The sequence below is a fragment of the Zingiber officinale genome, chromosome 1B (assembly GCF_018446385.1).
Source record: "Zingiber officinale cultivar Zhangliang chromosome 1B, Zo_v1.1, whole genome shotgun sequence".
Taxonomy (NCBI): domain Eukaryota; kingdom Viridiplantae; phylum Streptophyta; class Magnoliopsida; order Zingiberales; family Zingiberaceae; genus Zingiber; species Zingiber officinale.
Genome location: NC_055986.1, coordinates 75,801,125 through 75,813,586, shown reverse-complemented (window position 1 = coordinate 75,813,586; position 12,462 = coordinate 75,801,125). Strand labels below are relative to the sequence as shown.

Sequence of the window (12,462 nt, the reverse complement as noted above, 5' to 3'; positions counted from 1 at the left end):
CCATATCACATATTTTTCTGTTATCTACTCATATTTTTTTGATGAATGTCAAAGGGGAGGGTTAGGGGTTAAGTTAGAAAATAAACAAAAATTAGCATAACTTAACTCCAAAAACGATAAAGAGAAACGAAACTAACTATCTCATTTTTTGTGTGTATCACTTCTCTTAGAATAATTTTATGTGTATTTGTTATATATTTTTTCCTAACTTAACCCAAGTTATCATTGCATCAAAAGGAGAAGATTGTTAGTGCAGTTTGTACTAACGGTCTAACTTAGGTTTTAATGAATGACAAGTGAGTCAAGTTAGGTATTTTGTGATCTAATTGCGTTACCAAATGTGTAGGAATTAACAAGTCCAAAGGATTGGACATCAGGTTGAAATCCAGCTAGGTCCGTAGAACCGAATAACTGTGCGAAATCCAGATAGGTCAATGGGCCGACGAGATGTCTCGTAGAAAGTCTGATTGGGTCCGAGGGATTGGACAACCACAGAAGTCTAGTTGGGTCTGCGAACTGGACAACTGACATGAAGACCTAGTGAGTTAGAATAATAGTCAACCAACTACAAGATGGTCAGCTACAAGATGGTAAGTAAAGGTAAGTCACTCAGGGAGAGTGACTTTGTGAGAACGCGTCCTGGTTGAGGCACAGTAGGCGTCAGTCCAAGTTAGGTCTATTTTGGATCCCTAATCTGAGATCTTGACTAATTTCTGGTGCTAAGAGAACAAGAGCTAATTACTGCTTCTTATTTTTACTATGTTAACTTTGTTTTGCATGTTAGATGTTTTAATTTTGGACTAACACAACTTGCCGGGTAAAAGGAGCAAAAAGCCTTCGGATGAATAGTACCCAAAGGCGCCTTCAAGCATTGGAAGGCGCCTTCTATGAACAGTGTGAAGGCGCCTTCCAAGGGATAAAATTTGGATCTCAACGCAGATAAGGTACAACAAAGTCGGGATAAAATTTCTCTCATTGGAGGCGCCTTCAACACTATAGAAGTCGCCTTCCATGCCCTATTTAAGGCAGTCTCGACCAAGTTTCATTAAACAACTACTATACGAGCTACTATGCGCTAATTCGAGGTTCTGATTACTCTGACTTCTTGCTATGACTCTGCTACGAAGTTGCTGTGCCAGACGACTACTCCGAGGACTTCCAATCATGATAAAAAACTGACACTGACATAAGAGCGCTCTCATATCGATCCCTACGTGTTGGTAATAAAAAAATTTATACTTAATTATTGGAAAAGGGAAGTGTAGCGTGTTACACTTCACATAAATTCTTTGTACTCGGTTCCCTCTTCTGGAGGTATCTGAAGCGGTATTTTAGCGGATTACGCATCGATAGGTCCGCGGGACCTGATTCTTGGAGTAAGAGTCGCTGAAGGGTTCTAACCAAGTAAAACCGATCATGTTTTCTAGTATTTGTTTTACTTAATTTCTGCTGTGTACTTATCTTTTAAAATCCGAAAAGAATGAGATTTTCAAAATCACGTTATTCACCCCCTCCCTCCCTCACTTGTGACTCAATCCAACATAACTACGATGAGCAAAAGGCACAACTTAGTGGGTCATTCGCCAAGGCGAAACTTCGTCGAATTGCAATGCTAATAAACTACAATTGTTATTTATTTGATAATGAAAAATATAGAAAGGATTTGCATAGGATTTTTATTTATTTAAAAAAATGCTTAAATTTGTAAATAACTATTGTGGGGGATCTTTGAGGAGAAAAGAATTATCTTATTGTTTATTAATGCAATAGAAGTTATTGGGATATTGTCATTCCTGGTGTTGAACTAGGATAAAAGAACTACAGTTGATACATGACATGTAGTTTCAACAATAATAAAGAAGCGAGAGGATATTTAAATTGAATGAACAGAATTCTCACAAGTAAGAGATTTAATTCTGCACAACATTGTGTAACATTGAAACAACTTCCATGAAACTAGAGATTTCAGGAGAATAAATAGTACACAACTTTCAACCTAATGCATGATAGCAAAAGGAGAACAAACTAACAGGCATGGACTAGCTTACATATCATTGCTTAAAAATAGTTAGGGTAACAAACATCCATCTTTAATGTATTCTAAATTAGATCTTTAAACTTCATGTTCATGGTGCTTCAACAAAAGAGTACAAGAAGACAATTATTCAGTCTGCTGCAACTAAAGAGTTAATAGTCATTTACAGTTTAGTAAGTTTGAAGCAAAAAGTCACAATTGAATGCTATGCTTTCTAGGGAATCAGAAACTTGAGAAAACGCAGGAAAGCTTGAGTTAGTGATAAAACATGAGAAAATAAATTGAATTACCATGGAAATGTTCAGAGGCTACTGATGAATTTTATAGTTAGACAAAGTGAATCGATTAGGGTCTCATTACTAGGATAGAGGGTGACAGGAAGAGGAAGGAAAGCCTCATAAAATTACTTTATAAGATCCATATTTTGTCACCGAGCATATGACTCTCTATGCTATGGTTTGGGGAGTAGAGTGCCACTTTAGGCATTCAACGACAACATAATACAAGAAAAACAAAAGCAGATAAAAGAAGATGTGATCTAAGAAAGACAAGAATTGCCAGAGCGCCAAAAAAAGATCCTGATGAAGTTCTTCAATTCAGTGGAGGGCTTCGACGAAGAGGGCTTCGATGGAGAGGGATTCGTTGGAGAGGCCTTTAGCGGAGAGAGGATGGGAGGAGTTCGCGTGAGGAGGTTACGATTTTAGGTTTCTGCTTGATAGAGGTTCACATGACGGCTTTCACGCGTGAGGAGTTTGGTTTTGGGGAGTGAGGAGTTTTGGCGGAAAAATAATTGAGGGAGGGGTTTCACGTGAAAAGTGTTGGCAAAAAATAATTAGGAAGGCAAGATGTTTAAGCGGAAAGCATTAGAAAAGTTTGAAGACTATTAACGGTGCATATTGCACGCTGTTAAAATTTTATAATATTTATTGACAGTGTGCATTTTTGCATGCTGCCATTTATATATGTATAATGATTATTAACAATGCGCTCTGCACTCTGTTAATATAAGTTTTAACAACGCACTTTGCACGCTGTAAAAAAGTTTATTGACAGCATACTTTTTTTCATATTGTCATTTGTATAAATATTATACTATCCACAGTGCACATAATTAGACGTGCTGTAAAAATTATTATTAATGGCGCACTTTAACTGCATGTCGTTGATGATGCATTGCGAAAAGTCACTTTTGTTGTAGTGATTGGTCTCTTGTCCTCAAGCATAATCCTTTAATCTTGTACTATACTAGTACTATTCTAATTTGTATGTACATTACACAACTAGAAGAAATCTCAAATTACATTCAAGGGGAGTTGGATGAGAAGAGAATTGTTACAACTTGAGTTCAAGGTAAAATCAATGGTATGCAGACCATATTAATGTTACAACAACTATACATGCATAATCCAATCATATTGGTTAAAAGGTCATAACTATACATCATGTTAGACATCACATGCATTTTAATCTTATAATATTATTTTATTATGATTCCAATTAATGATTTATGTAGCGAAACCATACAAGGTTCTAGGGGTAGTGCCCTTGGCGGGGTCCAAGGGGCAACACCCTTGGCGACCCCCGAAAGGTAACAATTTCCTTAACTCGTTAAGTGAGTTGCTGATATATTTCTCTTTGATATTAACAATTAAATTTCATAAATTGTTCATCATATATTGATCTATTATTGTAATCAAATCACAATTTTGTTTACTAACAGAATGATTAGTATCTCACAATCTAGTTACGATAAATTATCGCAAAGATATCAATAGTCATAAAATCACTATTGTTTGATTAGTTGAATGAAACTAGATTATAATTTTCATATTATTGAATTAACATAAAGATACAATCACTACTGTTTCATACTAGATTAATCACGACATCTATAAAAAACGATACATAAATCATTCCTCTAATCGCAATAAACATGTTCATCTATATCAGATATAAAAACAAACATAAAAAATAATTTAATTGAATTCGCAAGTGATTCTGATATCACTGTTGGATTTTGAAGCGTAATCAAATATTAAAACGCAACGTAAAAAAGAATCTGCCGGAGATCCAAACGAATTCTTATTAAACATTTGTTAGGAAAGGTTACCTTCGACACGTGAATGCTCTACGAATCTAGAGAGTCAAGCCGAACTCAGCACGATTAACATATTTACACCTCTATGGTACCCACATGAGCACATCGCCGTTGCCTATCTCATGAGCATATACCTACACTCACACCGTAGTACTAGGTACTATATATAAGATGAGATCAAACCCTAACTTTTAGGATTGAAATGATCTTATCCGATAAAATTATATTTCGTGACTTTCTCAACTTTCAAATCTTATCTAATAAGATATTTTTTTATTTTGTTTTATTCATATACAAAAATAACCTTGGTATTAAAATTATGGGCTTTAATTTAGTCAATCGTATATTCACAATATTCACAAGAAGAGAAGGAGAGAAAATGATATTTAGTTAATTCAGTGAATAAAAGATAAAACAGTAATTAAAAGTAAATCGACGGCACAATAACTTTAAAATAGAAAAACGAAATCAATTATTTGAAAAAAAAACACCTATATATTATATAGGAGATGATCCGAGAAAATGTATTGAGTAGGGAACTAGTAACTTTTAGATGAAATTTGTATTACTTCGACAGTAAAATACTAGACAATCGATTTAATTCTCGAGCTTCAACTCTCGATCAATTCAAAAGCGGCTTGCTTTATTTTGGATTGGGCTAAAAATCTTAAAAGACAATTTAATAGTATTTGATCAAACAATACAATATGTAGAGCTATTTTTATATATTTTTTAAAAGTAGTCTTTTAACAATAAACATAATAAGACAAACTTTTTTAATTTTTTTCAAACAACTTGTGATTAAATAAAAAAAAAGATTCTGGGTTGCCCTAAATGTCATCCGTCTACTTCCGGCGGTCCCGTGGTTGATATTCAATGATCGTCTGCCCGATCCGGTAATTTTCATCGAGCACAAGCATGTTTTTCAACCAATGAACCATGACAGTCAACGAACCGAGATGGCGAGACATAGACCTTTTGGCTATCGCCTATGGCACACGGATTGAAGCGCGACACGAATCCTGCGCAGGCAAAACACATGACGAGTCCCTTTTTCTCGTAGTCGAGTACAAAACAGACACCCGTCAAAACAGCTCCTCCTTCCAGGTTTGCCCTTGTCGAAATTGCCCAATTCGTTCCTCCCGTAATCTGTCAGGATTGTTTTCCCCCATCATCCTCCTCCTCGCCAATGGAATCCGGCGATCAGGCCTTTCTCGCCGGAGCGGAGATCCATGGTTTCCTTACAGCAGCAGGTCGGTCTCCATCACTCGAATTCTTTTTAGGGTTTGTTCGTTTGAAGTTCCTGAGATGTTATGTTTCTCCCCACGAGCTTGACCAGCTCGTTGAGGTCCTTAACTGTGAAATTTTTTATGACTGTAACTTTGTAAAATGATTTTGGTGCCACTGGAATGATCGTCTGCCCGAACAGCAAAGTCCTCGAGGAGTTGAGTTAAGAGTTTTTTTTTTTTTGATAAATTATACTAAGAACCAAGTAAGAACGTACAATCTAAGAGTTTAAAGATCTAAATACATGTGTTTGGATCTTTATGAACATCCTGCTTGACAGATTCGGCACCCCTCCATCAAACTTACAACGGTTCCTAGATTGCCAACTGAGATATACCATACATGACATAGCCAAAGTCCTCATCTTTGCAATATACCTCGAGCCTCTAATCTCCCTTTTGAAGACTTGTAGCATCTGTCTCGTAGTGCTCAAGGCCCAGCTAACTGAGCAACTGAAGAAGAGGTGATCTTGGGTCTCATCCTCCCCCGGCATAGGGGGCAGGCCTTGCATGACATATAAGGCTATCTTTAGTCCGTAAGCATCCGTGAGGTAGTAGCCACAACACATAGCTATACTTGGGTATAATGCTGACCTCCAAACTACTATAGTCTAAGTTGGCTGTTGACCACTTGGTCAAAAGAAGTCATATGCGTCTGCGGTGCCTCATCGAACGAGGTATACCAAGAAGCGTCCCTTGTTAGAGTGTAGGATCACCATATTTCTTGGGCTAACTCATGTTCACGATGACATTTGCATCCTATAGGGGCCTAGTTTTTTTTGTTTTTTTGCAGTTATACTTATCACAAAGCCTTCAAGGGGAAGGATGGGAAGGCTTATGCTTCCACTTGATGGTGGTACACCTCCGGTGGATATTCTCTTAGTGCTTTTTTGGCAAAATGTCCAACTGGTTCATTCATTTGGTGATCATTCAACATAATTGCTTGGAGTGATGATCAACAACTTCATTTGTCGAGTAATTTACACCTTGGGTTTTCTTTCCACTTGCCAATTAGGATTGCTCAAAATTCTTTGTTGTTCCTAAAAGTGGGTGAAACCTCATGATCCAAGTGTATAGAGCTAATAGTTGAGCCTCCCCTCCCCTTTGTGGTAGCTATAGGGAGGATTGACTAAATTGAAACAAGACTTGTAGTTTCTCTCCACCTTTGTGTTTGGAATAGAGATTATTGATGGAGACAAGGTAGTTGCAACTGAATGACAAAGATGGTTTAACTTGGTCCAACTTGTGGATTAGAGCATCACTCCTATTCTCCAAGTGCAAGTGACGAGCGAGGAATAGCCACATAGCTAGATGGAAGAATTTTAACAATAGTTTGCTGTACCCTTTTTTTAGGGGATGAGTTTGACAAATAAAATATCTCACATTTGCAACAGGGGGGATGCATCGGCTACTTTCTTTAAAACATTATGATGACATGAAGATAGGGTTTGCTTGTTCGTTTAGGCCATTTTCACATCATACTGTAGGTACCTGAGGTAGTTTTGATGTGGTCAACCGAGTTAAGTTGACTCCTGTGTATGTTTGATGCTTTATGTCTAAGTGTGTAGGAACTTAAGAGCAAGTATGTCGAGCGAAAGACGCATCTAGTGAGAAAGACGACACGGGAGAGAGTCGATGGGCTCGGTGAGTCTGAGGGATGAGGTGCTGTGGAAGAGCAGACGAGAAGGAAGTGCGTGACGTTTCCGAGGGATGAGAAGTCGGAGCGAAAGCTTACTCGATGAGAAGATTGATAAATTGGTTCGGGTGAGCCCTATTCTGGATGGCTGAAGTCACCCAAGTGAACGAAGCCAGATCAGAGGAGAATCGGATAGTCAACAAGATGTTGACTCTCCAGGCGCTCGGTCCCCTTCAGTTCACGGGCACCTTGATGCTGCCCCTTGATGCGAGGCAGAGCAAGGGCGTTCGGGCGCTCGAACTTGGATGAATTTATCTAGATCGAGCTGTTATGATGTGGATAAAATTTTATCCACGTCTAGGCACCGGAACCCATTCCAGGCACCAGGAGTTGCCATGTTAGCAAACGGTTAGATTTAACCAGCAGACTATAAATAAGCCCTAGCACTTATACATGAATTCATTTTTTGTTCTACTACTTTGTTTGTGAGCTGCCAACGTTGTAAGAGGCTACTCCGCCCGAAAGAGATATTTATAATAAGCTTTTCATAGGCTTGGATTAGCAATCTTCTGATTGCAAACCAAGTAAATTTCTGTGTCTCTTTCTTTTATTAATTAGTTTATCAATTGTTTTTATACAAGTGTTTTATTATTTCAAAAGATCGAGAAAGGTGTGTTTTTCTTATTGGGGCAATTCACCCTCTCTTGTCGGCCGATTGAGGACCAACAATTGGTATCGGAGTCAGACTCACTTCAGAAGGACTAACTGCCATCCGAAGCAAAAGAAATTGCCGGATCTAGCATCTACTCGCTGAAATTTAAGGGAGATTTTGCAACGTGGCAAAAGTGCATGGAGGTATTCTTCAAGACCGATTTTGAAATATTATTAATTATAGAATACAGTTTTGTAGCACCTACGGATCAACACGGAGCCGAGAAAGAAGAGTATACATGGACAAAGAAGGAATAAGTCGACTTCGTGGCTAATGGAAAAGCAGAGTTCCATCTGCTTAGTGTTCTTCCGCCCTAGGAGGTTAGTTAGATCGGAAGCAACATTACTCTAAAAGCCAAGAACGACGAATTAGACGTTGACACTTTTTTTTGATGATGATGAAACATCATATATGGTAAGGAAATTTAAGAAATTTTTTAGAACTAATAAGTTTAATCAAGTGCAGGCAAACAAAAAAAGAGCAAGGAAGATAAGATACTATAACTGTAATGAAGAGGGATACATCAAGGAGGTCTGCCCAAAGATGAAGGACAACAAGAAAGGACCAAGTACAACTAAGCATAAAACTCTTAAGGCGTCTTAGGACGAGTCGTCATCAGAATTTGATTTGGAGGAGTACGGTGGACTTGCATTGATGGCAAGTCACCAGGACGATAACATAGACGAAGGGGGAGGTTCCTCAGAAGAAAGCTGCAGCGAGGAGGAAGAAACAAACTTCAGAGCAGATCCGGTAAGTGAGGTATGTTTACTATTTCCTTACCAATTATATTCAGGTATTAAATCCATGAGTAGATCCTTATATAAGTTTAAATTTTAAAATAATAATTTGAAAAAGGAAATATTAGAATTGAAAACAATTTTATCAAATACATGTCCCATAGAAATGTATGATATTAAACGATGAAAATGAAAAATTGAAGGACTAAATTGAAAAATCAATAAACTTTGCATGTGCTAATCAAAATACTTGGAAAAATTGTAGAAGCCTAAATTAGTTTCTTAAATATCATAAGGATCAAATTAGAAAAGTATCACAAGAATGTGTACCAGTAGGTAAAAATTTATTTTGAATCCCCAAATCTTGTTTAGTCTAAATAAATGATTATGCATATTTTATGTTTAGGAATATTAATTTCATTTGCATGCTTACTATTAATATTTATTACTAAAGTTTTTTCCGCTGTTGCTGCTAGAATGAAAAATCTCTTAGTATTAATTTTTTCAAAATTTTTCTTCGATTAAATTTTTTTTTTATGAATTTTTGATTGAAAAATCATAATTTAAAATTTAAAATTTTTCGAATATGTATTTTGAAAAATGTAATATTTTTGGAGAATCACCGTTATATTTTAGATAAAGAGAGAAATTAGCTCGATTTTTAGATTAATAAAATTATTTTTAAAATATTTATTTTCGAAAAGAATCATGTTTATTTCAAACATTTTTCGTACAATCTTTCTGTTTGAAATTCTTATCCAAATTGTTTATAGTGATAGATCCCTTGGATTTCTATTTAAACATATTTTTTTAATAAATTTTTGATAAATAATGAATTTTTTATGGATTATTTACCGAAAATCTTATTTTAAAACTAAAAAGCCTTGAAAACTTATTTTAAAAATTTAATTTTTCATGAGTTGTATCAATAATTAGAAAAATTTGGGAGATTTATTTGAATAATAGTGAATTTTTAAATTTTATCTTGCAAAAGTTATGTTTCTGCACAAAATTTTTTGTTTATGCTAAAATACTTAAAAATTTTTCGTGACAATTTTTCTAAATATTCATATAATACTGTTACACCTTTAGAAAAATTTCAAAATTTTTCTAAATGTTAAACTTACTTTTAAATTAAATTTATAAATTTGATTATTAAATCGTGGAAATTCAGCTTTTTAGAAATATATTTTGTACTTTGAATTTTGTTGCCTTAACCCTTAGAAATAGTTTTAAACATTTTTTTTAATCTTTGTTTTCCCCGACTTTTTTTTTGTTATGATCAAAGGGGGAGAATGAGAGATGAGAGCTTAAGTCTAGGGAGAGGTTACGCTTGTAATTTTATAGTTTACAAAATTCCAGTTTTAATTGTCATTTTATTAAAACTATGTTTTTCTACCCTAACTCTAACTTAGGTTGATGCACATTAAAAAGGAGGAGATTGTAGGTATCCCGAAGTAGTTTTGATGTGGTCAACTGAGTGAAGTTGGATCTTGTGTATGTTTGATGCCTCGTGTCTAAGTGTGTAAGAACTTAGAAGCATAGGAAGTTGAGCGAAAGACGCAGCTAGCAAGAAGGACGACACGGGAGAGAGTTGACGGACTTGGTGTGTTGGAGGGACGAGGTGTTGCGGAAGAGTACGCTGGCGGACTAGAAGGAAGCGAGCGGCGTTTCTGAGGGACGAGAAGCCGGAGTGGAAGCTTGCTCGAAGAGAAGGCCGGAAAATGAGTTCGGGTGAGCCCTATTCCGGATGGCTGAAATCACCCAAGTGAACGGAGCCGGATCGGAGGAGAACCAGACAGTCAACAAGATATTGATGCTCCAGGAGCCTTGCTCTGGGCGCCCGAACCAAGTTCAGACGCTCGAATGCTCTGGGAGCTCGGACCCCCTAGGTCAGCCCAGGGGCACCTTGACGCCCGCCTCGACAAGGAGGTAGAGCAAGGGCGTCCAGGCGCTCGAACTAGGATGAATTTATTCAAATCGAGCTGTTGCGACGTCAACAAACGATCAGATTCGACCAGCATACTATAAATAGAGCCTTGGTCTTAGTAGTTCAGACAATTACTTGTACACAAATTCATTTTCTATTTTACTACTTTGTTTGTGAGCTGTCAATTAGGGGTGTCAATTCGGGTGGGTCGGGTTGGGTCGGGTTGAGTTTTTTTTTTTTTTTTTTAACCCAACCCGAACCCGACCCGAACCCGAGTTCAACCCAAAACACCTCAACCCGAACCCGAACCCGACCAACCCGATCAATCCGAACCCGACCCATATAACCCGAAAATTCGATTCAAAATGACTTTTTTGGGCTATTTTCCCTATAATTCTTCACTTTTATCTCAATATTCCATCATTATCATACAAACATGATATTAATATACATAAAAACATCTAAATTTTTAAAATAAAATTTGATTTAACCCCAAAAAACCCACAAAACCCTATATTTAAGCCAACCCGGGTCAACCCGGGTCAACCCGAACCCAACCCGACCCAACCCGAAAATTTTTTACTCTCCAACCCTCCAACCCGAACCCGACCCGAACCCGAAAATGCCCAACCCGAACCTGATTTTTTTCGGGTCGACTCGGGTTGGGTCGTCGGGTCGGGTTCATTTTTGACACCCCTACTGTCAATATTGTAAAAGGCTATTCCGCTCGAAGGAGATCTTCATAGTGACCTTTTCATAATCTTGGATTAACAATCTTTTGATTGCAAATAAGTAAATTTCTGTGTCTCTTTCTTTTATTGATTATTTTATCAATTGTTTTTATACAAGTGTTTTATTATTTCAAAGATCAAGAAAGGTGTGTTTTTTTTATTAGGGCAATTCACCTCTTCTTACCGGCCGATCGAGGATCAACACATACCTTAATCTTTTCCTTGGTAATTGTATTTCCAATTCCATATTCTAGTGTGTTCAGTTTTGTGAGCTACAAATGTCAGGTAGTAAGCTAATTCTTTAATATCCTAATTTTTGTTCACTTATGACCTTTGAAAATAAGACTTGATTCTTCTTATGACAAAACTTGGTGTAATTTGTGAAAATGCTGCTTATGTTAATTTCCAGTTTCATTTTTATTTGTATGGTGTACTAATATGCTTTATAGAGGTCAATATTTAGTACTGTACTGTTGAACATATTCTCATATTTTAGTCATATAATAAGCTTTTCCTGATTTGTTCTATCTATTCTTTTGACAGATTTAGATTTAGAGAAGTTATTTGAAGTTGCTTCTACTAGGTGGTTTCGGCCGAATGAAGTTCACGCAATATTATCCAACTACACACTCACTAAGATACAGCCCCAACCAATTGACAATCCATCAAGTATACCAGTCATTCTTAATCTTGCACCAAAAAATATTTGCTATTTAAAAAATTAATTTCATGTGTTCGTACTGATATCTGTGAAAAATATTTGGTTAGACAATTTCAGGCATCACTATGCAAAAATTTCTATTTTTCACTTTAGTCTTATCTTGTTTTGTTGATCCCAATCCATGCTGGAAAAATGTACCCGTCCCCAACCCCATATCATGAACACCTGCTGATAAGGAGTTAGATTAACAAAACATGCCTCATTTATAGAAAAACTTTATTATCTATTTATGCCATATGCATGGTTTTCAAATTTAACTAGCTCTAAATCATTAAAGCTAAATTTAGTAAAAACAAACAACTTACATCATGTTGCTTTACAGAACTTTTATAGTGATATGAAAGGATCATATTATGATACAATAACATCGCAAAACATGAATTGCAAACTCTAAATCTAATAATTATTTTCATATTCCGAGTGTGACTACATGTAATGGATGACACTGTCGTGGTCTGAGACATTTCTATGAAAGCATTAATTTATCTTCCATTTGTCTGCACAAAAGTTTTCAAAGGACTGCTCAGATTGAATACTATGGTTTTATAGCGGCTGCAAAACTATTTTGAAGATTGA

At 36.4% G+C, this 12,462-nt stretch overlaps 1 protein-coding gene across 4 annotated transcripts in view; it reads left to right on the top strand.

Annotated features, from left to right (window-relative positions):
- The first annotated feature begins 5,183 nt into the window (after positions 1–5,183).
- Positions 5,184–12,462, top strand: part of LOC121967811 (calmodulin-binding transcription activator CBT-like) — an 81,011-nt gene continuing 73,732 nt past the window's right edge. The window contains exons 1-4 of one of the 4 annotated variants that reach the window (XM_042518288.1): positions 7,745–8,087; positions 8,233–8,517; positions 11,330–11,390; positions 11,709–11,834. In XM_042518288.1, coding sequence (XP_042374222.1) covers positions 8,422–8,517; positions 11,330–11,390; positions 11,709–11,834 — 283 coding nt within the window. In that variant the 5' untranslated portion in view covers positions 7,745–8,087; positions 8,233–8,421. Of the gene's footprint in view, positions 5,387–7,744; positions 8,088–8,232; positions 8,527–11,329; positions 11,391–11,708; positions 11,835–12,462 lie in introns of those variants that run through there. The other 3 variants (XM_042518280.1, XM_042518292.1, XM_042518300.1) reach the window with 3 other exon arrangements.